This window comes from Callospermophilus lateralis, chromosome 9, assembly GCF_048772815.1.
Source record: "Callospermophilus lateralis isolate mCalLat2 chromosome 9, mCalLat2.hap1, whole genome shotgun sequence".
In the NCBI taxonomy this organism is placed as follows: Eukaryota; Metazoa; Chordata; class Mammalia; order Rodentia; family Sciuridae; genus Callospermophilus; species Callospermophilus lateralis.
The window spans coordinates 18,706,436-18,730,111 of NC_135313.1; the positions used below are offsets into that span (position 1 = coordinate 18,706,436).

The 23,676-nt window shown below is 53.4% G+C and overlaps 1 protein-coding gene across 1 annotated transcript; it reads right to left on the reverse strand.

Annotated features, from left to right (window-relative positions):
- Nucleotides 1-473: 473 nt before the first annotated feature.
- Nucleotides 474-23,157, reverse strand: Pnkd (PNKD metallo-beta-lactamase domain containing). The gene is made up of 9 exons (XM_076866527.2): nt 22,893-23,157; nt 6,721-6,836; nt 6,466-6,578; nt 5,591-5,649; nt 4,881-4,973; nt 4,419-4,582; nt 3,572-3,658; nt 2,688-2,803; nt 474-2,465 (listed from the first exon to the last, which is right to left on the reverse strand). Exons 1-9 carry the CDS (start codon nt 23,051-23,053, stop codon nt 2,292-2,294), a joined length of 1,083 nt encoding a protein of 360 aa, XP_076722642.2. The 5' UTR covers nt 23,054-23,157; the 3' UTR covers nt 474-2,291.
- Nucleotides 23,158-23,676: the final 519 nt, after the last annotated feature.

Consider the following 23,676-nt stretch of genomic DNA (forward strand, 5'->3'; position numbering starts at 1 on the left):
AAAGACTGGCTGTGCCCTTGAAGTGCTGTGACCATGTGTAGTCACGCCCCCCACCCCCGCTGCCCTGTGGTCCACCTGTGCGTCTCAGGTTTGGAAAACACTGAAGTAAGCAAATTGTAAACCCTGAACAAATGCATACGGGTTGTGGAAAGAATACATTTAGGGTCCCACTTCTTCTTTTTTTCTTTTTTTAATTAAAACATTTTTCCTAGTTGTAGATGGACAGCATGCCTTTATTTTATTTGTTTATTTTTATGTGATGCTAAACATTGAGCCCAGTGCCATACATGTGCTAGGCAAGTGTTCTGCCACTGAGCTACAGCCCCAGCCCTAGGGTGCCATTTCTGACCAAAGTTTTTCAAAGGTAGTAACCCTAACATATATGACCTGGAACTGAATCGGGAAAATGATTAGAAAGGTCTCTGCTGTCTTCACTCACACAGCAGTAAAGACAAGTCATTGAGTAGTCAGACTTTAGTTAAATCATTCATTCATTCAACATTTATTGAGCGCCTACTGTTGTGCCAGGCACCGTGCTAGGCGCAGAAATACAGAGATGCATAAGATACAGTCCATGCCCTTAAGGATTCACAGTCTAGAAGGGGAGACAAACATGTAAACAAGTAAAACAAACACATGGTCACAGCACTAAGTGCTGAGAGAGAGAGAGAGACAGAGACAGAGAGTCAGAGAGAGAGAGAGAAGCATTTACAAAGTGCAGAGGTAGCCTGGGGAGGAGGGGCATGGGTGCCTTCCGGGGAGGGAGGGCTCTGGGGGAGATGAACAGGTGTTTGCCAGGCAGCTGAGGCACGGGGAGCGGGGGAAGGCATTCCGGTTCAAAGAAACAGCGTGAGCGAAGGCACAGAGGCATGAAACTGTGTCTCGGCGCAGACTGCTAACCAGTCTGGTGGTATTGCTAGAGTTGTTCCAGGGGCTGTGGCTGCAGAGGGCAGGGAGGCCCGATGGGGAGGGGAAGAGAGGGTAGGGGGCATCTCAGGGTCTTGAGCGGTGAGGAGAGCCCGAGGCAAGGCTTTGACACTTGAAGAGAAGGCTTCTGGCTGACCCCAGGTATGCCTGCTAGAGGACCACAGGGTGCCTCTCTAGGCCCCAAAGGGACCTGGACCCGAGACTAGAGGAGAAGCAGAGCTAGAGGAGGGGGGAGCAGAGGGCGAGGGCCCAGCCCAGGGCCCCAGAGGCCTCCACAGCTCCCACACTTCTGCATTCTGCTGCAGAGCCCTCCTCCCTGCCAGGGAGGGGCCAAGGGGCCAGTGGGAATCACAGGAATGGAAGTTCTTGGCAAAGTGCCAAGATGAATGTCAGGGCCCCAAACCAAATCCTTATGAACTCAAAAGAGGAGAGGGGTTGAGGATACAGCAAGAGAGATTAAGTTAGATAGAAGAAGGCAGGCAGAAATTCCCAAGAGCAAGGGCCAAAAGGAGGGAACTGCACTGGTCAGAGGCAGACTGTGGCTCTCTCTCCTCTGGGAAGCCCTTGGGGCCCACGGCAGGGGCAGAGGCCAGCAGACAGGCCCAGGCCAGATATGTAGGGAGCTGTGGCTGGCCAGGCGGTCAGGCTCTGCATCTCAGCATCCGGGGTCTCTTCAGCCAAGGCAGAGGTTTCCTTGGCAACCAGGACCCTCCTGCTTCTAGGCTGCCAGGGGCCCACGGAGGCTGAGATTAGAGACAGACTTCCAGCCCCTTGGGGTTCTTGGAATGGCTCTGCCTGCAAAGGCCTTGGCAAGGTAGGGTGGGTGAGAGGCTGGGAGGACGGGTAGAGGCCTAGTGACCCAGAGCAGGTAGCCTTGCAGTGACCACTTTCCCAAGGCACCATACCTGACACCATTTTACTGGGAAGAGTCTGTCCCTCAATCTTGATGGGGCAAAGGCAGAAGATGGACTTAGCCTGGTCATGGTTCCTGCCGCCCTAGTCTGGGGCTACAGTGAAAGCCAGGCCTCCTGGGGAAGGGGCTGACAGTAGCCTCCACATTTCCCTGCTGGCCCAGGAGTGCAGGAACAGAGAGGGACCTCCTAGTAAGCAGGGTCTGGAGATGTTCCAATGTCCTTCCTTTCTTGTCACCCTTGATGACCAGCCTCATTCTGTGGGGTCTCCAGCCTTTGGCCACTCTTGATCTCATCACCTTGCCCTTCCCCTCCCCGCGACCAGTGGGGAGGGGACAATGTCCACTGGGGGCGCAGATGGAGGTGGTGGTGGTAGCCATGAGGAGGACAGTGATGTGCAGGTGACGGGCAGCCTCCCCACTGCAGCGGGGCTGGCTGGGGTGGACTGGGGCATCACTTGCTCTTGTGCGTGTCCTTTAGCCTTCGGAGCTCCTCCAGGAGCTGGGCCCGGGAGCAGACCTCGTCCGCTGTGGGGCCCGGGCCTGGCCCCAGAGCCTCCTGCAGTGCCAGGCAGTGGGTCCTCAGGAATGGGTTGTAGGAGCGCTCCTCTCCCAGGGTGGACGGGCACTGTAGGGTGAGAGGCACCAGGCTGGGTGGACAGAGGCTGGAAAAGGGACCCAACAAAGGAAGGCTGCCCCAGCCCCCACCCATCCAGGAGTTCTGACTGGACAGGCCAGAGCTCTGCGGAGGTGTCCCCAGCCCCGTCTCAGTATCAGGCTCAGGATGGGCTGAGGGCCCACGCCGTCCCGTCCCCTGGGCTGCCGTCCCACGGGCTCCCGAGCCCCGCACCGTGCTCCTGCGCTCCATCCGCTGTCTCTGCACCCACTGCATCTTCCTCTCCCGGGCCAGGTTCTCGGGCTCCACCACGCCAGCGAAGCCCAGGTTCTCCTCTGCATACTCGTGACCTGGCAGAGCCATGAGGCATGAGGCAGATCAGTGGTGTGGCCAGAAAAAATCCTCCCTGTCCCCAGGCCTCTGGTTACCAACAACCAGGGAGGAAGGTGGAGCTTCCAGGAAACCCACCCGTGGGGCCTGCTTTCCCAGCTGTGGGCACAAGTCAGTCAGGAGCAAGAGGCAGAGGCTGGGGGGCGGTGAGACACACACCACTAGGCTTGGAGCCGGAAGGACACTGGCCACTGCCCAGCATGTAACCTCAGTCAATGAGCCAGAGTTTTCTAGTTTGGCAAGTAGAGAAAACAATGATGCCACAGGGCACAGATGTCACCATTGGGGTCCCAGTGCCTGGAACGGAGCTTGGTTCATGTCAGGTGCACATTAAGTTCCTGTCAAATGAATGAATCTATGTTCTGAGAATCAATACTTGTGAATGTTTTTATAAAAATACAAGGCAATGGATACATGCGGGATGCGTTTACTAATTTTTCTGGACTCTGGCTACAAACAATTAGACATCTCCTTGGAATGCTCTGGGTCCTGCAGGGTTCCCAAGGCCAAGGGCTGGCTGGTGGGGATGGCGGTGTGACAAGCAGAAGCCTTAAGGAGCCAGGACTGCACTCCTGAAGAAGGGAGGCGGAGCCTGCCCACCCCTGAGGCGGAACCCTTTGTCCCTGGGCCAGAAGCTGGGTTGGCTCCAGCTCCAGGGGACTGAAGGGGTGGAGCACCCTGGTGCCAGGCCCCGTGTGGGGCTAGAGAGAAGGGGAAAGGTGCCTCACCAGGCCACAGGAGGGTGTCATCGCCCAGCCCCAGCACAGTGTCCAGCGAGCTCAGCATGGTCTCTGCGGTGCCCTCAAAGGTCCGTCCTGGTGGGGTCAAGGGCACAGGATGACACAGGATATGGTACTTGAAGAGGGCTGGGGACCAACTTGGAAGCTCTGGCCATGATCCTCCCACCCACCTCCAGGAATTTAGCTCCCTCTTCCCACTGAGAACTGGGCCTGTCAGTCACCCTGCCCAAGGCCAGGCTCCATGCACACAGTGGCATCTGGAGGGCTGCTCTTTTCTATAGGGGGGCTTCTTTGCCTGGCTGCCCTTTGGGACTCTGCAGCCTAAGACATGGGATTGCCACCTGTCTACAAAACTCCCCTCACTTAGGGGTCCTCAACTTTCCACAACCTAATCCCTCTAGTCACTGTTCAGAGAGCCAGGCCCCACCCACTGACAATAAGTGCCCCTTGAGGTCTTTGCTCAGGTGCAGGATCTTCTCTTCTGTCCATCCCCCGTGGAAAGTCTTGAGGATATAAAAAACAATTGGGTGCCAGGTGCAATGATGCTTGTACGTAATCCTAGCAACTAGAGAGGCTGAAGCAGGAGGGTGGTAAGTTCAAGGCCAGCCAAGGCAACTTAGGCAGACCCTGTCTCAAAATAAAAAGGGCTGGGATGTAGCTCAGTGGCAAAGTGCCCATGGGTACCAGTACCAAGAAAAAAAACAAACCAAAAAAATTGCGTGACACAAAAGCAACATACGCATTGTAACCAATACTTTCATGTGTGACATGGACTACAGCTGTCCTGTCTCTGTCCCAACCTCTCTCCACTCTCTCCTCTTTCGGGGAAACTCACCACAGCCAGAGAGGAAGAGAAGGTCCCCTGAGAAGAGGCAGGAGGGTCCCTTGTAGGGCTCCCCATCCAGCAGGTAGACCAGATGGCCTTGTGTGTGGCCAGGAGTGGCCAGAGCCCGAATCTGGAGCCGTCCCACACTGACCACATCTTGATGACACAAAGGGCTAGAGGCAAAGCAATGGGGAGAGAGGGAACTAGAGCTGATCCCCACTCCCTTCACAGGCCCAAGGGTCTGGGCGATTTGCAGGGGGTGGGCTTCCATGTCAGGGAGAAAGCACCTAGTGCCCAAGGTCAGACCCAAACCTTTCCCCTTCCTCTCTTGGGGGCCATAGCTGGGCTAGCTGGAGGGCAGGGAGTGCCAAGCCTTACCTGGCTTGGATCTGCTAAGAGCCAGCAAGGATGCCAACAAAGATCTAGCTAATGCCCTCTGCCAGGCCCTCCCAACCTGGGCCAGGGACTTACTGGGTGAGGTAGGGGATGCCGTCCTGAGGGCTCCCGTACACCCGACAGTCCCGGTGCCGACGGCTGAGGTCACGGTTCCCTCCACTGTGGTCCCTGTAGGACAGTAGAGATGGGCAGCCAACTGTCCCTGGGCCTCCTTTTTATCCAAAGCATCCCCAGGCCTTTGTTCAAGCTGTTTTCCTGTCCAGAATGTCACTGCCACCCCCACCACCCCCGTCCCCACTACCTGGCACCCCCCACCCCAAAGAGCTCCGCCTGGCCAATGCTGACTGACCTTTCTGGCTCCTCTCAGCTCCAGTAATCATCCTCGAAGAATTCTCACAAGTAGATATGGTCACAGCCTGCCTAGTGCCTCCCATCCCCTACGCCCTGTGCACCTGCCACTTAAATGTTCATAACCATTGGTCCTTTATGCAGTGTACCCCCTACTAGACTTGTTTGCTTTGATGGAAGAGATCACAAGGTTTGCTGGTGCCCAGTCACACACCTACTCCATGGGCACAGAATGGAGGATGAGTGACTGTCCTGCCTTATAAGATGGTGGTGGAGAGCAGCCCCTTAACTCCACCCCTGCTGTGCTGGGTACTGTGCTGACTTCCTGCCACCAGCTCTGGTCCTCTCTGGGCCCCCGCACCCCTGAAGTGGGGCAAGGGTGGGCTAGGGAAGACTGTCTGCCCCCAGATCCCCAGAGCCCGCCCCCAGCCCCTTACCAGTGCTTGTGGGTGCAGAGAATAGCAACCAAGGTAACTCCCTCCTTTTCAATGGAAGCCTGGGGAAGAGGAGGCACTGAGTCGGGGGAGCAGGACGCAGAGGGGGACAAGCTGAGAGACAAGGGTGTGGGTGCTGAGGAGAGGAGAGTGGGACAGGAAATGGGGAGAGAATGGGAGGGCTGAGAAAGGGGGGAATGAGCGGTCCCAGCCGGGGGCACTGGAAGAGGGCAGGAGGGTGGGCACAGGGAGGGGAGAAGGGAGAGGGAGCTCTAGCAGGGACACACAGGCACTACACATAGAGAAACTGGGAAAGGGAGGGAGACCCCAGGACTGACAGAGAGGCCAGAGGGTAGTGGGTAGGGGTGAGGGGCAAAGAGTGAGAGACAGCTTGGAAACTGACTAGACCCACAGTCCTGGGCCAGCACCTGTCTGCCCCCCTCCCCCAGTCCTGTCCCCCTCCCCCCAGTCCTGTCCCCCTCCTTTCGGTCTGCCCCCCTCCCTCCCAGTCCTGCCCCCCTTCCCCCCCAGTCCTGCCCCCCTTCCCCCCCAGTCCTGCCCCCCTTCCCCCCGAGTCCTGCCCCCTCCTTCCAGTCCTGCCCCACTCCCCCCAGTCCTGCCCCCCTTCCCCCCCAGTCCTGCCCCCTCCTTCCAGTCCTGCCCCCCTTCCCCCCCAGTCCTGCCCCCCTTCCCCCCCAGTCCTGCCAGGGCACCGGCCCTCCCCCATGCTGTGGAGGTCTGTGCTCTCAGGCCTGCACACACACCTCCACATGGAGGGGTCGCACATAGCAGGTGGAGGGACCAGGGTCATCCCTATCTAGCAAGGGAAGAAGTCGACCTCCAAGAGCGACCCCAAGTGCCCCCTGCGTCCGCCTCACCTGCACAGCTCGAGGGTCTGAGGGGTCCACAGCCACAGCCAGCCCGGCCTGGGTGTCTATGATGAGGTAGCTGTAGTTGTCCGAGAGGACGGGGATGGGAAGCACCTTCACTCCTGGGGACACACACAGACAGAGATGGGCTGTGGGTGGGGAGCCCAGGAATTCCAGGGAGTGAAGGGGAGGGTGCAGGGAGTGTGTCCCCACCCCCGGGGACAGGGGCAGGCCAGGGGCAGGCCAGGGGCAGCAGGAGCTCACCGTTGAAGAGGCGGGGCTGGGTTTTGGAGTGGCCTTTGGGGTAGCGATTCCGGGCCCTGCGCAGCTGCTGTCTGTAGAAGAGGTACCCCAGCCAGGTGCGGGTGTACAGGCTGTACCTGGAGGGCGGATGGCAGGGGTCAGCCCTGACTCCCAGGGTCCCCTCGTCATGCCTGCAGCCCCACAGCTCGGCTCCTCAGCCGAGGCGATTCCATCAGCACACATTGCTGGCCTACTGTGTGCCCTGTCAGCACTCGGGGCAAGAGGGAGCATGAGATAGACATGAGGAGCTTGCAGCCGCCAGGCGGACTGCGGGTTGAATTTACAGCTGGCCCCGACTAAGGGCGGGGAGAGGAGTTAGGAGGCGGCCTTGAGGGAGGACAAGCAGCTCAGGAGGAGCGGAGCGGGGCTGGTGGAGCCAGGCAGGCATCGAATCCCCCCAGGACCTGTGAAGGAGCAGATCCCCGGGCCCAACCCCAGTTTCCACCTTCAGAAGGTCTGCGCTGAGACCCAGAAACTTCCATGTTGTTGCTGGTCCGGCAACAACTTTGAGACACACTGGGGCAGAGGAAACAGAGGCCTAGAGGCAGCAGACAGCAGGACTTGTTTGGGGAAACTAGAAAGTTCTATTTGATTGCTTGGTAGTGGAAGCATCCAGAGGCGAGGCCGGATGACCCAATCCCCATCATCATTCCAAGCCGTCCTGGGCTCATTGGGAAAAGGCCAAAGAGAGGACCATGGTGACAGTCTTCCAAACACAAAATGTCAGGATACAGAGGTGGCTTCACAGGTGTGCGGCCTATGCAGTTAGGAGGGCCCATTCTAAGACAGGCTCCATTCAATTTAATGCTCTGCTGTTACCATCTTGAAATTCTTTTTTTGGGGGGGTACCGGGTATTGAACCCAGGGTGCTTAACCACTGAGCCACATCCTCAGTCCTTTTTATGTTTTATTAGAGACAGGGTCTCACTAAATTGCTTAGGGCCTTGCTAAATTGCTGAGGTTGGCTTTGAATTCATGATCCTCCTGCCTCAGCCTCCTGAGTCACTAGGATTACAGGTGTGTGCCACAGCTCTTGGCACATCTTGAAATTATTAATAAATTTATCTCTGAACTTGCATCTTGTGAGTAGAGTCTGAGGCGACAATGGAGCATGCACATGAGCAGAGGAGGAACACACGGTGGTATGAAGAGCCTCCATTCCACTCTGCCACACACATATTGTATTAGAAATGCTCGTGAGCACAGAATTCTGGGGGATCTCTACGCATGGAAATTCAAGAAGACCTGGAGTGACCACAGATAAGTGCACATCTGTGACTGAGGGCTGGGGATGCCGGCTGACCTCAGAGGTCAAGCTATCAGTGAAACTAGGATTTGTTTCAACTGCACAGACGACAGTGTTCCAAGGAACGTGAATGACCAAGGAACCCTCAAGCAGCCTCTCCTACTCTGTGCCCTCCTAACTCATCAGTGCATTTATGATGCAGATGATGACAGAGAAGGGGAAGGAAAGATGAGATGACCAATCTGTCCTCTTTCATTCAGTCCTTCCTTAATTTTCAGTAAGTTGTTAGTACTGGTAGAAATAATAATTTAAAAGTTATCAAAAATGAAGTGTTTCTTTTCTTTTATGATCATTCTTTTGACTTGTCATTGATTTGGGTAATACTGGAGATTGAACGCGGGGATACTTTATCATTGAGCTACACTCCAGATCTTTTTTTAAAAATTTTTGAGATGGGGCCTTGCTAAGTTGTTGAGTCTAGGCCCTAAGCAACTTGAACTTGGGATGCTCCTGCCTCAGCCTCCTGATTCCCTGGAATTACAGGTGTGTGCCACCATGCCTGGCTCTATATTTTAGTACGTTTAATGGCACTTTCTCCCTGCTTTTTTTTTTTAGAGAGAATGAGAGAGAGAGAGAGAGAGAGAGAGAGAGAGAGAGAGAGAGAGAGAGAATTTTAATATTTATTTTCTAGTTTTCGGTGGACACATCTTTGTTTGTATGTGGTGCTGAGGATCGAACCCGGGCCGCACGCATGCCAGGCGAGCGCGCTACCGCTTGAGCCACATCCCCAGCCCTTTGTCCCTGCTTTTTAAACAAGAGGATCAAGATTTCACTTTAGGCTAGTTTACAAATTATGTAGCCAGTTCTTTCAGGGAAGGGAAACTTTTAAGTTGGCCGGGGATGGGGTCAGGGGCAGTCTGCTTGGGGATGTATGTCAAGCTAGTCAGAAAACAGAAAGGCACCCTGGCTGTTGAAATCTGAGGCAGAAGAGTGAGTCAGGATAGAGGACAGACCCCAAACCTCTCCAGGATTTCTGATGTGTGTGTTGTGGGGGGGCACGCTGAGTGGGGGAGCCTCTCTTCAGACCCCCAGAGAAGAACTAGCTGATTCGTCTGCAGTTTGGCAGAAGCAAGCAGGCCTCCATGACAATTTGGGAATAATGTTTCAGCTGAAGTTTAATCAGTATCCTCCCTGCCCCCCACACCCCTGCACTTGGGTCGACTGGTAATTGGTACACTGAGGGGGCTTTGTGGTTGTTTATGGGTCATAAGGCCCTTTTTAAAAATAGGTCCTCTATTTTGGCTTTATTTCTGAGTCAGTTTCAGTCGCTTGTGCTTCTGTGTCTTCAGCAATATTCATTGAGCCCTGGCTATTGGCCAGGCAGACCCTGTGTGCACAGGGTGCAGGGCAAAGTCACCGCCCAGGGCAAAGTCACCAGCCACTTGAAGCTTATGTTCTGGCAGGAGAAATAGGACAGTCAACAAGTAAAGATGACAAACTAAAACCAGGGAAAGGATCACGGAGGAACTGCCATGTTAGACACACTTTCCTAAAGAAGTTAGGCCTCTCTGAGGAGGGGACCTGTCAAGAAGTCCGGGGTAGGCTGTGCAGTCTGCGGGCACTCAGGAGCAGAAGAACGGGAAGTGCAACCAGCCCCTCCGGCCACCCGCTGCTGGGGACACGCTATTCTGTCTGTGTTGTGCTGCTAAAATAGCTGAGTGAGCACAACAGAAAACAGATGGCAGGAATTAATTATAAACAGCACATGGAGGGTTTTTTTTTTTTTTTTTTTTAGAAAAAAATGAGAAAATATTTGTGTACATCTCCATTGAAAAGGCACTGAGTTGTTGAGAGTGGCTCTCAGTGAAAATACCAGTGGATCCTTAATAGATTTTGTTTGTGTTTTTGTTGTTACTGTTGTTTTGTGGTACCAGGGACAGAACCTGGGGGTGCTCTACCACTGAATGACTAATCCAGTACCACCTCCACCCTTTTTAAAAATTTGAGACAGGGTCTCACTAAGTTGCCCTGATTGGTCTCGAACTTGTGATCCTCCTGCCACAGCCTCCTGAATTTCTGGGATTGCAGGGGTACAGCCTGGCACCTGGCTGGATTTTCTTCCTATCTGGTAGTGAACATGAAATACTTTTGCAGAGAGCCAGAGTAAGTGAGAAACTCTAAAAGAATCCTGTGGTTCAGAAATAAGATCCTCCCCAAACAAAAATTAAAAACAAAACCAAAAACTTTATTGTTGTATACTCAGGTTGGTTTTACTTTCATTTTTAATCAACCAGCATAAAAATTACTACTTGAAAACACAAATACAAAATATAGAAAATGGACTTAAAAATAAATGAAAAATAAAGCCAGGAGTGATAGTGCATGCCTGTAACCCCCAGGAACTTAGGAGGCTGAGGCAGGAGGAGGCCAGCCTGGGCAACTCAGTGAGAGACCCTGTCGCAAAATAAAATAAAGGGCTGAGGGGGATGTCGATCAGTGGTACAGCACACGTATCACCCGAGTTCAATCCCCACTACAGAGAGAGAGAGAGAGAGAGAGAGAGAGACACACACACACACACACACACACACACACACACACACACACACGAGGGGAGAGAAGGGGGGGAGGCAAAGAAAGAAAGAAATATATAAACTGAAAGATATATTAAGAAATAAAAAAGACACATTAAGGTTGCCAAAGGGTCCCTCTGATCCCTTGAATACTCTTGGAGAGGGTAGAGGATAGCAGATTTAAGCAAGTCGGAGACACAGGTGTCAGTCATTTCTCCATCCTGAGAAGAGGGCGACCTTCTTCTTCATTCCCTCAACAATTTACCCAGGCGTGGCAGTGTGTGTGTGTGTGTGTGTGTGTGTGTGCGCGCGCTCGCATGCTGGAGAGAGGTGGTGAGTGGACAGCTGCGGCTGCTGCCCCTCTCTGCTGGAGCGGGAACTGGGGGCTTGAACTGTCCCTGAAGGTCCTGAGCTGGAGGAAGGGTGAGCTTGGGTGGCTGTCAGCTGCCTGAGGACAGGCCCCACAGTGGCCTGCAGCCGGAGGTTGTGTAGGACCCTGCAGGTGAGGAGCCTGAGGGGATGGGAAAGAAGGAGGGCAGAGCCCGCCTCCTCAGTGCTGCCTCCTGGGCAGGTGCCTTGCCTGTGCTGCCCTCTCCCTCAAGAAGCCTTCCCTGGCCCTCAGCCTCCCTCGCTCACCGCTCACCGAGGCTCAACGCACAGACAACACTGAGAGCTCCAGCACAGGAGGCAGTCTAACACCTGGGCTCCGCTGGGGGCAGTCAGCCAAGTACCTGGGAAGGAGCAAATCTGCATAGCCTGCCCCAGAGTATCTCCTCCACAAGATTCTAATTAGTCAGCAGGGGAGAAACCTGGCTGACTCCACCTGAAACCAAGATCAAAGTTAACCTCAGGCCTGGGGGTGTAGCTCAGGGGCAGAGCATTTGCCTACATAGGTGAGGCCCTGGGTTCCATCTCCCGCCCTGCAAAGGAAAAAAAAAAAAAACACAAACCTCAGCAGTCACAGTACACAGATATACAGACATCATTTGCTTCTCAATATGATGCCAAGGAGGGCATGACTTCACTTTGCGGTACTCATGCCAAAAATACAGAGCCATAATTTATTCATAAGAAAACCTCAGACAAACGTGTCAACATCATGACAGACAGACAGACTGAAAACTAGGAGACTAAATGCTATTCAGGAAGCTGGATTGAATTCTAGACCAGAAAAAAGAATATTAGGGAGTCAGTTGGCAGAATCTGAATAAGTTCTGAGAGTAATTAACAATCTTGTGTTGATGCTAATTTGTTGGTTTTGATAATTGTACGGTGATTATGAAAGATGTTGGGCAAGGGGTATATAGGAATTCTTTGTGCTATTTTGACAATTCTGAAATTATTTCAAAATGAAAAGTTAAAAAGTTCAATGAGACAAGCACCCTTTCCTCTGTACCCAACACCACCTTGTGCCATGTCAAGGCCTGTTCTGTCTTCGTTTTCTCCCTACACCAGCTCTGTGCCCTTGGCAGGCTGTGGGTCTTGTAGATAAGGTTCCTCATCCACAGAATGGCAAGCCACACTTGGGACTGCGAAGAGACTAAGTGGCATAGAGCAAGATAACAGGCAAGGCTCCGTCAGGGTGGGAGGGGTTGAGCAACTGCCACTTCCTTCCTAAATTCAGCCACACAGCTGCTAGCACAGGGTCGTCTGCTGGGAGGAACTGAGAAATGTCCTTCCCTGCCGTATTGGATGCTTACATGGGGGCTTTGGTTTTGCACACATCAGCAAAGTATCGGTTAATTCGAGCTGGGGATGGAGGAGAGGGACCTAAGGGAAGAGGCCTGACTGTGGGCAGGGTGGCCAGGGAAGACCTCTTCTCTCAGAGGTGATAAGGAAGCTGGAAATTGAGAGTCGGACCCTGCAGTGGGCACTGTTCTGGGCAGCATGGTATCAAGGCCTGGGCAGGAGGGAGTATATGGTATGTTCTAGGAGTTTCTGGGGGGCTTCAGGCTCTCGGCAGGGCTGGGAGGACAGAGATCTGAGAGGCAGGCAGAGGTCAGGCCATGGTTGGAGAGGAGTTGCTGCCAGGTTAAGGCAGAGAAGCCATGGTCTGACTTCCTTTTCTGAGCACTCCCTGGCTTGCTGCACCTGCAGGCAGCCACAGTGGGTGGTCAGAGATGCTGAGTCATCCAGGTGGGGGTGACTCAGGGCCTGGACCAGAGCTGGCTCAGGGGGAGGGGCGGCCCTGTTGTAAGCCCTGAGATCTGTGTCTCCTGATCTGTTTAATGACAGCCTTGCACTCCCAGAGTGGGAAGGTGGAAACTCCCCAAATGTCCATCAGCAAATATATAAACAAGTGTGACATACTCACTGGAAACCTACACGGCCAGCAAAACAAACCATCTAGCATAACGGGTCTCCACACGCTCAAGGCTCGACATATACCATTAAGCTAAAAGAGGGGTTGCTGAGAAGACAGCTGACGACATTTATTAAAAATGCCAACACGTGCAGAAACCACAGAGCTACCATTTTGGGATACAGATGTAGGTGGTAAAGTAAGCAGGGCGACAGGGGCTATCGAAGTCCAGCCGGGTTTATTTCTTAAACTGGGGGACGGGACAGAGGCTTGCCCTAGTATCTAGCCTTTTTTGAATGAGGGACTAACTCTTTAAAATCTCAAAACCACCCCACTGCTCCCTGCCTTTGCTCTGGCAGCCCCCCCACCCTGCCTGCAATGCCCTCCTGCCCACCCTCAGGGCCTTCTCTATTAACTGTTTCAGGCTCTGCTCACACCTGTCTCCTCAGAGAAGTGGCCCTTGCTGAGGCCAGCAGAAAACCTCTTTTCTGGGCTCCATCTGGGGCATGCGGCCCTCCCACACCCCCCTGGGTCCTTGAGGCAGAGGCCATGCCTATGGCTTCCACCCAGGCGCCCTGGTCAGGGCCCGGCCCAGGGTGGGCAGACTCCCACCTGCGCCTCCTGTGGCTTCTCAGGGATCCTGGCAATCCTGCTGGAGCTCCCAGCTCAGCCCTTGGCATCAAGAACGTCTGGCTGGTGAGTAGGCGAGGCCAGGAGAGGGCCTGGCCTGTGGATGGTGCCGTGACAGAGGCCAAAAAGTAGATCCCAAGGGACACCAGGCTGCTGGATCCTGGGAAGCCCAGGGGGGGGCGTCTTGCCCAATTAAGTCCTCTCCACCCGTGTCCCCCTCCTCCCACCTGCTTCCCATGTCCCTCCCTCTCCCTGCTGCCTCCACAGACCTGGGTGAGCAGGGTGCTCTGCCAAGCAGGTCACCCAGACCCAAGGGCAGGGGTGGGGTTTGTGTCACTGGGACACAAAATCCCAGCTTCCTCTGCTGTGTGGTCTGCAGCCAGGGCCTCCAGGCCAGGAAGGGGAAGGAGGAAGCTGGAGTCTGCAGCTGGGCCCCCCCCCAGCCCCTGTTCTGCCCAGCTCGGGTCACAGGTCCCCTCTGGAGCTCATTGCCTCACCTTTAATAACAATTAGCAGCTTTCTTGCCTCCGCCTGTGGGCACACCCTGAGTCACGTGCTTCCCACCCCTGACCTCAGGCAGGTCACCCTCAAAACAGGACTGAGGCAGATACTGTGGTCCTCCCGTTTTACAGATGAGGAAATGGAGCCCAGAGAGGGGAAAAGGGCTCACTTGATACCACATAATGACTGCAGGCAGAGGTTCATTCCTGGTATCTTGATTGGGAGTCCACTCAGGCACTCAATTCCTCCCCAAACCCAAAATGAGGGGGTAGGATGAGAAGGGTGGTTCTGAACTATTTCGGGGCCACTCCAATTCCTCTGAGGGCCTTTTCTGAGAAAAATGATATGTCAGGGTGGTTATAGTGACCTGGACACACAGGCAGAATTTGGCCTCTGGAACCTCCAGAGCTTGGACAGCACTCTGAATCCTTTCTCTGGGCTAACTTGTTACCCAGACAGCGTTCTGCACACAACTGCAGAGGAACAGGGACCCCAGGGGTCTCAGGATAAGACCCTGACCCAGGACTTATGAAGGGCCCTTCTGAATCCAGGCTCTGGGATTCCTGATCCTGGACGGCTGGCGGGGCTGATGGTTCTGTGGGTCCCACTGAGAGCCAGAGAGAGGAGAGAATTTAGGAAAAAAGGAACAAAGCCCAGTGGAGAAGTCCCTGAGAAGAAGCTATGTATGGCCTGTGGCCCACCCCACCCGACCTGGTTGCAATGCCGCTTTTATTCCACAGTGCTGGGGATTGATCCCGGGGTCTTGTGCAAGAGCTCTGCCACTGAGCCTCATCCTAGACCCTGGCCCCTGATTTCTTTCTTTCTTTTTTTCCCCCTTGTACCAGGGATTGACTCCAAGTGTCCTTAACCACTGAGCCACATCCCCAGGCATTTTTATTTATTTATTTATTTTTGAGACAGGATCTTGCTAAGTTGCTTAGGGCCCCACTAGGTGGTCAAGGCCTTGTTTTTTTCTTTCTTTGTTTTGGTACCGGGGATTGAACCCAGGGGCACTCGACCACTGAGCCACATCCCCAGCCCTATTTTGTATTTTATATAGACACAGGGTTTCACTGAGTGGCTTAGCACCTCGCTTTTGCTAAAGCTGCTTTGAACTAGCAATCCTCCTGCCTCAGCGTTCCGAATTGCTGGGGTTACAGGGGTGCCCCACCAAGCTCAGCTGGCCTCTGGTTTCTTGAGTCATTACCAGGTACATAGCTTCTGTTCTTCTATTGCTGGATACAAAAGGCAAGACTCACTCACTCCCCAGCCTCAGCTTCCCTTTTTGTTAATCTGAGTGTCCCCCTAAAGTGCACATAACTCACAAGGTGACATTGTCAACCCTGGGAACCAGGGGTGGGTTCACACTCTGCCACGGTTTCCCAAGTAGGGTCAGCAAGCTGGGATCCAGGACAGAGCTTCTCAAAGGAAGGCCCTGACCAACTGCACCTGAATGATCCGGGGTGCAGGCTAAACAGGAAGGTTGTCTGAGCTGCACAGTGGTGAACACCTACAATCCCAGCGACTCAAGAGGCTGAAGCAGGAGGATCGCAAGTAGGAGGCAGCCAGGGCAACTTAGCAAGACCCTGTATCCAAATGCAATAAAGGGCTGGGAACATAGCTCTGAAGGAGAGCGTTTCTGAGCTCAATCCCCAGTTCTGGGGAGAGGAGAGAGAGAGAGAGAGAGAGAGAGAGAGAGAGAGAGAGAGAGAGAGAGAGGAGAGAGAGACTGACTCTGATTTTTCTCTATTTCTCTTGTCCCTCCCTCCTTTCTTGAATTCTGATTCAGCAGTTCTGCCCGAAACTACCCACCATCACCTCACCTAAAACAAAAGTTTCCTAATTGGCCCTCTGGGACCCAGGTGGGAGACAAAAAAATCACCCTGCAGAGAGGGCAGGGCTGAAGCAGGGAGTAGTGGCCCTGGGTGAACTGCAGCTGCCCAGGGGCCTCCCTACAGAGCACCAGCCCTGCAGCGTCGGGTCACAGACACCTCCTGACCTCACTGAGCCAAAGCATGGCCTCTGGTGTCCGAGGCTGAGCCTCCAGCCTATGGGATGCTGTGTGGGACAGCTGGGGACCGTGAGTCAGAGCCCTCCTATCCCTCCCTCTGGTACACAGAAAACACACAATGGAACTCTTCTTCTTCCTCCTCCTCCCTCAGGCCCTTGTGCCATCTGGGCATCAGCCTCAGATGGCAAAGGCCAGGAGGGGATGAGCATAAAGGGGTCTGTACCCAACAGAATGACCTGAAAAGTCCCTATTGCCAGGGTCCCCTCCCCCGCTCCCTCTGGTACTTTTTTTTTTTGTAAGGAGTTTGAACCCTGGGGCACTCAACCACTGAGCCATATTTCCCAGCCCTTTGTTTTTTGTATTTTATTTTGAGACAGAGTCTCACTGAGTTGCTTAGGGCCTCACTAAATTGCTGAGGCTGGCTTTAAACTCACTATCCTCCTGCTTCAGCCTCCTGAGCCGCTGGAATTACAGACATGCGCTGCCAAACCCAGCCCCTCCAGTACTTTCTAAGCGGCTCCTGGCCTTAGTGGGTCCCTGATTTCACTGTGACCCAACAACTAAGCCCAGGCTGGTGAGGCCTCGGGTCAAGGGTGCTTCTGGCCAGGACCCAGCTTGCCCAAGTTTGCATGTGACCAGGGACAGGGCTTTCTTTTCTTCCTTCCTTCTTTCCTTTCTCTCCTTCCTTCCTTGGGATTGAACCTAGGGGAGATCTACCATTGAGCTACATCCACACTCCCTTTTGGTTTTTATTCTAGACAGAGTCTCATTAAGTTACTGAGGCCTCTCTTAAATTGCAGAGGCTGGGCCTAAACTTCTGATCCTCTTGCCTTAGCCTCCTGAGTCACTGGGATTACAGGCATGTGCTGTCATGCCTAGCTTGCAACAGGACACTCTTAATGACACTGAACTTGGAATGGCAGGCCAGGATTGCAGCTCAGTAGTAGAGCATTTGCCTAGCACATGTGAGGCACTGGGTTTGATCCTCAGCATCACATTAAAAAAAAAAAAATTTATAAAAATTATATTAAAAAAAACTTGAAATGGCCATCTGAGTGCTGAAGGACCTGGAGGGCCACCAGGACACAGGGTTCTGTTGGAGTCAGGGCCTGTTCAGAGGTCTCTTTGCAATTGACAGCAGCTCCCTGTTTTGTGCTTTTTCAAAACTCAGGAAAAAGAACCTGAGCCAGCTAAGGACGCCTAGGGGGTGAGGTTCTCCTGAAGCTGCCAGATTGCCAGGGTGGGGGTGTCACTTCTCTGCCCAGAGAGGACCATACATACGGGGTCAAAGCACAAGACTGCATTTCCTGCCATCCTGGGACAGCTCTTCCTTAGACTTCGCAGCCCCCTCCAGAGGACAGTCATCTTTCACAGAAGGGGAAGGAGTGGCGCTCGGGGCTGTTGGACCTGACAGGAGGCACAGTAAGAGCTGAGGACCCTCCACTGAGCCTTGTGCTGGGTGGGCGGCCTGGGCCAGTCTCCTTGCCTGTACTCCTAGGCCACTTGCCCAGCCGGGGCTCTGGGTTTTGTTTGTTTGGGCGTGGGGTGGGTTATTTTGGCCTTCGCCTTCTCTTCCTCATCCTGACCCTAGGCTCTCTTGATTCAACCATTCCCTGAGCCAGGCCTGTGGGAACCAGAGCCGACCCCAGAACGGGCAAGAAGGTGCACTAAATCTGTAAGAGGAAAGAGGGTGGCAGGGTCCAGTATGGAGGGAGAGATGAATTTGGACTGAGGAGGCTGGGCTGGCTTCCTGGAGGAGATGGCACCTGGGCCAAGCCAGTTTGAAAATTCAGAAACATCTAGCAAGGGCCAACAGGAGCCAGGCATTGCTCTGAAGGCTGGGACACGGTAGTGAAGAAAGTTTCTTCCCTCGTGTGGCCATATTCTGGTTGGAGGAGAAAAACAAATAGACAGGGGCTGGAGATGTGGCTCAAGCGGTAGCGCGCTCGCCTGGCGTGCGTGCGGCCCGGGTTGGATCCTCAGCACCACATACAGACAAAGATGTTGTGTCCGCCAAATACTAAAAAATAAATATTAAAATTCTCTCTCCCTCTCTCTCCTTTCTCTCACTCTTTCTTTAAAAAAACAAAAACAAAAACAAAAACAAATAGACAAGTCAATGTATAGCATGTCAAGTGGGGACAGGTCCTGTGGAGACTGAAGCAGGGCAGAGAGAATGAAGTGTGCAGAGGCGGGACATTGCTGTTTACATGTCGGGTAAAAAGGGGCAGAGAATACTGAAGTCATTTTTTTTTTTTTTTTGTACTGGGGATTGAACCCAGGGGTACCACATCCCCAACTCTTTTTATTTTTTTTTTCTATTTTGAGATAGGTTCTCACTAAATTGCTTGGGGCGTGGGCTGGGGATGTGGCTCAAGCGGTAGCGCGCTCGCCTGGCATGCGTGCGGCCCGGGTTCGATCCTCAACACCACATACAAACAAAGATGTTGTGTCCGCCGAAAACTAAAAAATAAATATTAAAAATTCTCTTCTCTCTCTCTCTCTCTCTCTCTCTCTCTCTCTCTCTCCTCTCACTCTCTCTTAAAAAAAATAAAAATAAAAAAATAAATTGCTTGGGGCCTCACTAAGTTGCTGAAGCTGGTCTCAAACTTGAGATCCTCCTGCCTCAGCCTCCCAAACTGCTGTGTTTACAGGTGCACACCACTGCACCTGGCTGTCATTCTTTGAATGGACTTGTTCTTTGTAATGGACTTGTTCTTTGTTTACAGGTGCACACCACTGCACCTGGCTGTCATTCTTTGAATGGACTTGTTCTTTGTAAGAGAGATGGAAGGCTGAAGGGTCTGAGCAGAGGAACAGTATGCTTCCAACTTAAATCAGAACAGTTTCATTCTGGTTGCCACACTGAGGACACTGAGGGGCTGGAGGGCAGAGACTGCAATGGGAGGCCAGGTGCGAGGAGAAGCAGGGTGGGGAGAAGTTCAAATTTTGATGCATCATGAAGACAAATCTTTTTTTTTTTTTTTAAAGACCTATAAAGAATTCCAACTTTTTTTTTTTTTTTTTAAGAGAGAGTGAGAGAGGAGAGGGAGAGAGAGAGAGCGAGAATTTTTTAATATTTATTTTTTAGTTCTCGGCAGACACAACATCTTTGTCTGTATGTGGTGCTGAGAATCGAACCCGGGCCGCACGCATGTCAGGAGAGCGTGCTACCACTTGAGCCACATCCCCAGCCCGTGAAGACAAATCTTGAGGATGCAATAAAACTAGACCAAAGAGACACAGGGGAGGACAGAAGTACTGACAGGCCAGACAGGAGTACAGGAAGAGTCCTGGGGAAGGGGACTTGGGCAGGTCTGGGGTTGGGTGCTGAGGGCTACAAAGACCTGGGTGGAGGTTAGCAGCTGTGCTCTGTGGTTTGGGAACGGGACACCTGTTGGGCAGTAGGGGAGGTGTGCCATAGGGAGAGCAGGGAAGCCAAGGGGCTGCCATGGTCTAGGTGGCAGGTGACTTCTCCAGGTCCCAAAGGCCTGAAGAAAGGAAAAGAACCCTCTCCCCGTCCCCCTTCCTGACAGGCTGTCGCAGACGGCCCAGCACCTTGCCTTCAGCTGGCTTTTATTCAGGCCATGAGCAGAGCAGGGTAGATGGTCCTTCATTCGAGGATCCTCCGATCAGGACTCCTGCCACCCTCAGCATCAAGATAATGGGCCTCACTGTCCATGATAAAGGGCTTCCTCTTACAGAAGTCCTGCAAGTAAGGTTCACCCTGGGGACGGTTGGTTTTATTCAGGTGTGTGTTGGGGGTGACCAAGAAGGATCTCTGATGCACAGGAATGAGGGGGCGAGGGGCTTGGCCAGCTAGGGTTGTCCACTCCTAAAGGCTGCCGCTGTCTACCTTCAACTCTGCAGGCTACTGCATGAGCCTTGCCTATGCCCCACTGACTTCCCTCAGCAGACAGAGGCTCTCCTCAGGGCCTTGTTCTGCAAAATCCTCTCAGCTATCCCCGAGAAGGCAAAGGGGCAAGAGGGAAACTGTGGCATGAAGCAGGGGCACACATGCAAGAGTCCCCTCCTCCCAATTCCAGCTCCTGGGGTGCCCCTCCCCTGCACCAGTTTGGATATCTGTTTACATTTGTTCACGTGCACCTTTCCCCCACCCAGGAGCACTGAGGCCACATTCTGCTCCTGTCTGTGATCCTAGTCTCTGCCCAGGGCAGTGAGGTGTTAACGAATGGAGGAATGTGGCCCTTCCCGGCGGGTGGTAGGTAGACACTAGTGGAGGGATATAAGGAAGCTCCAGAAGGAGCTGGTCACGCCAGGTACCCTCCCTCCTGCCCATCCCAGGCTATGGCAATTACCGACATTTCCTGAGGACCTACTCTGAGCCAGGCCCTGGGCACCTACACGTGAAATTCCATTTCATCTTCAGAGAAGCCCTATGAGGCAGGCACTCTCGCCATCCCCATTTTACAGATGCAAACGGCACAGAAAGGTTGTCTGTCCAAGGTCACATGGCCACTGCACAACAAAACCAGGATTCAAGAGCTGATTTGTCTGGTGACATGCTGTGTGCTTAGCTACTGTATACCCTCCTAGCCCCCACAGAGCCCCAAATGCATGTGTCTAACCTCAGTTTTGCCTACCTCAACTGTGCCCAGTTATTCCCATTCCAAAAGACCAGAAAGCCTTTTATAAAGTTGACAAATGCCACTTCTGTATCATTATTAATGATATAAACAGCCTCTTTCCCGGCCATTGTTTAGGATTTCCCAGGGTCTACTTTCCAGCACCCCACCCAATCCTCCATTTGTGGTCCTCCCAGCCAGGTGCCCATGTGCTTTCCCCTCCCTCCCCATCCTTCCTGTGGGCCTGGAGGCGCCCACAGCACCAACTACTATGCCTAAATACTACACACATTCTCAGCCTACACATTCCCGGTGGGTTTCCTGCTAGGCTCGCCTCTCCAGCAGCCATTGGTCTGCCCCCCAGGGGACTGGACCAATTGTTTCTCAGACCTCAGAGCATAGGGTCTGGAATTCTGATTCCAGGCACACCCTTCTGCTCTGCCAATTTGGGAAGTTAATTCCAGGTAATCTTGAAATCCAGACAAAGGAAAGCCCATATAAATAATGAATTCTGAAGAAGATCTCTGAGAACTTGAAGTTCAGGAATTTGGAAATTTCCGGATCTCAAGTTCTAGGCATACCCAAAACCTCACAATTCTGATAGAACGATCTTGGACATTCTGATCTCAGCAATTTTAATTCCAGTTCCTCATGGACATTCCTATTTTCCATTTCCTTAGGCCATTTGTATGATACTTTTTTTTTTTTTTTGTACTGGGGATTGAACTCAGGGCATTCTACCACTGAGTTATATCCCAATCCTTTTCATTTTTAAATTTGAGACAGGGCCTTGTTAAGTTGCTGAGACTGGCCTTGAACTTGTGATTCTCCTACCTCAGCCTCCTGAGTTGTTGGGATCATAGGTGAGCACCACTGAACTCAACCAAATTTACCAAGTTTGGAAGCTGGAAATAGATTTCAAACTCTCTTCTCAAAGACAGCTGTCAAATTCCCAGAAATTTTGTAAAATAAATTTTTTAAAAAAATTTTGTTCCAAAGGGTGTAGCTCAGTGATAGAGGACATGCTTAGCATATGAGGCCCTGGGCTCAAACCCAGCACCAAAACCAAAACCAAAACAAAAACACCCCTCATAAATATTAAGATATTAATATATTCAAAATGTCATTATTTTAATGCTATCTGTAATGGGAATTAGCATTAAAATAATGAGCAATGGCAACTTGGTTGGAGCATTACCTACAATGTGACCAATGTTTGGGATAATGGCAACACAAGTATCCCAAAAGTCATGTACAAGATTTCCTTCATCCCCAGTATTCTTTTACATCCCACTAGGCCTCTCTATTTCTATTTCTCTGAATGCTAGTGAATGCCTAGGCCTGAAGCCTGGCGGGGAATCTGGGGAGGTGGGGGAGGAGGGGTGAATTGCACAATGCCTTCTCTGAACCTCAGGAAATTCCCAGGACTTGGCCTTCTCAGCAACCTGGCCTTTAGCCAGGGCTCCCACAGTTCTCATCCCCCAAAATCACTGTCCTTAAACTGGGGCTTGAGCTTTTGCCCCATGGTCCCACTGGAAGTAGGGGGCCAGGGAGCCCTCAGAAGCCTGTGTTTTTCTGGCTCCTTCCCCTGTCTCCCTGTCTCTGTGGCAGACAGCACTGGTCATTGCTCTTGCCTTGGTCAGGGAAAGCAGGGCAGGGGGAGGGGAGGGAAGGGTATGCTGGGGACAGAGCCACTGGAGGTCAATGAGCCTTCAACAATCAGGCTGCTAGTCCAGTCAGATTTCTCAGCCAGCCGGGGGCCTCCAGGGTCCGGGGTAGGAGAAAAGGGACAGATTGATCTATATGGTTGGGACTCCTGCTTGGGACAAAAGAACCTATCTGGAATGGTGGGGAGTTGGGTGATGGGGCGGTTTCAGTGCCAGTTATTTGGTCTGGGGCTTTCCTTCTCTCTTGCACCTGCCAGCTGAGCCAACGTCTCCTGCCCTCCATCCTGACAGGTCCCGTCTCCCCGGCCCGAGGCTGCAAGATCCCCACTTCCCAGCTCCCCGGTCTCCAGCTTCTTATCTGGAGCATTTTCCCAGCTGCCCTCTCACACCGGCTCCCTGGCTCCCTCGACCTCCTCCGCCGGTCCCAATTCTCTAGCCCTCCAACTCCTGTCCTTCCTCAGTCGCTGCAAACTCATAGGCTTCTCCATCCCATTTCCCGATCCCTCCGCTCTTACCCCGGGACCCTCTAGCCCAAGCACCCCAATCCCGCCTCCACGTCCCCTCTCCCAGCGCTCCCTCCTTCCCGAACCCGCATCGGCCCAAGCCCGGGCACTAACCCGATTCGGAAGAGCAGCCGCTGGCTGCGCGTCATGAGCAGGCCGCGGAGGCCCCGCCGCACCCGGCAGCTGCGGGGACTCAGGAACAGAACTACGGCGAGGAGCAGCAGCCCGCAGCCTGCCACCCACAGCCCAGGCGCAGGCCAGCGGGCCCAGACCATGCTAGGGGCCGGCGCCGGCGGCCGCCGGGGGCGTGGCTGGGCGTTGCTAGGCGACGGCCGAGCCCCGGCCCCACGCTGGGAAGCTGGGGATGGGGGCCGGGCTCCCGGCGCGCGGGCTTCGGGGCGCTCAGGGCGTTGCGGCGCCGCCCCGTCCCTGACTCGCATTCGGACCCGCCCCCTCGCCAGCCTTGGCCGGGCGCACGCGGAGAAGGCCACCCGGCTGGAGGCGACCGGCTCTGCCCCTCGCTGGCCCGCCAGGAGGCCCGACCCAAACGAGGTTAGGACCTGCGCTAATCTGGGTCTACAGTCGCCTGAATCCTCTGAAGGAAAAGAAGCCCGCAGCCCATGCCTCCTCCTTCCCCCTCCAGGGGACCTTGCGAGAGGCTCTGGAGTGGTCTTTCTAGCAAGAAGCCCTAAAGAGACTTTTTGAGGTGGAAGGAACCTGGAAGTTTATCTGAGTCAGTTGCTGTTCACTCAGTTTATTCATTCACTAAATTACTTTTCTAGCTCCTCCTAAGTGCCAGGCACTGCGCCAGCATCTGATGATGAAGGGTCAAAGATACCCAGCCTGTGTTCCTGGAATCTACAATCTACAATCTAGTGAGGAGACAAACCAAGTTAGC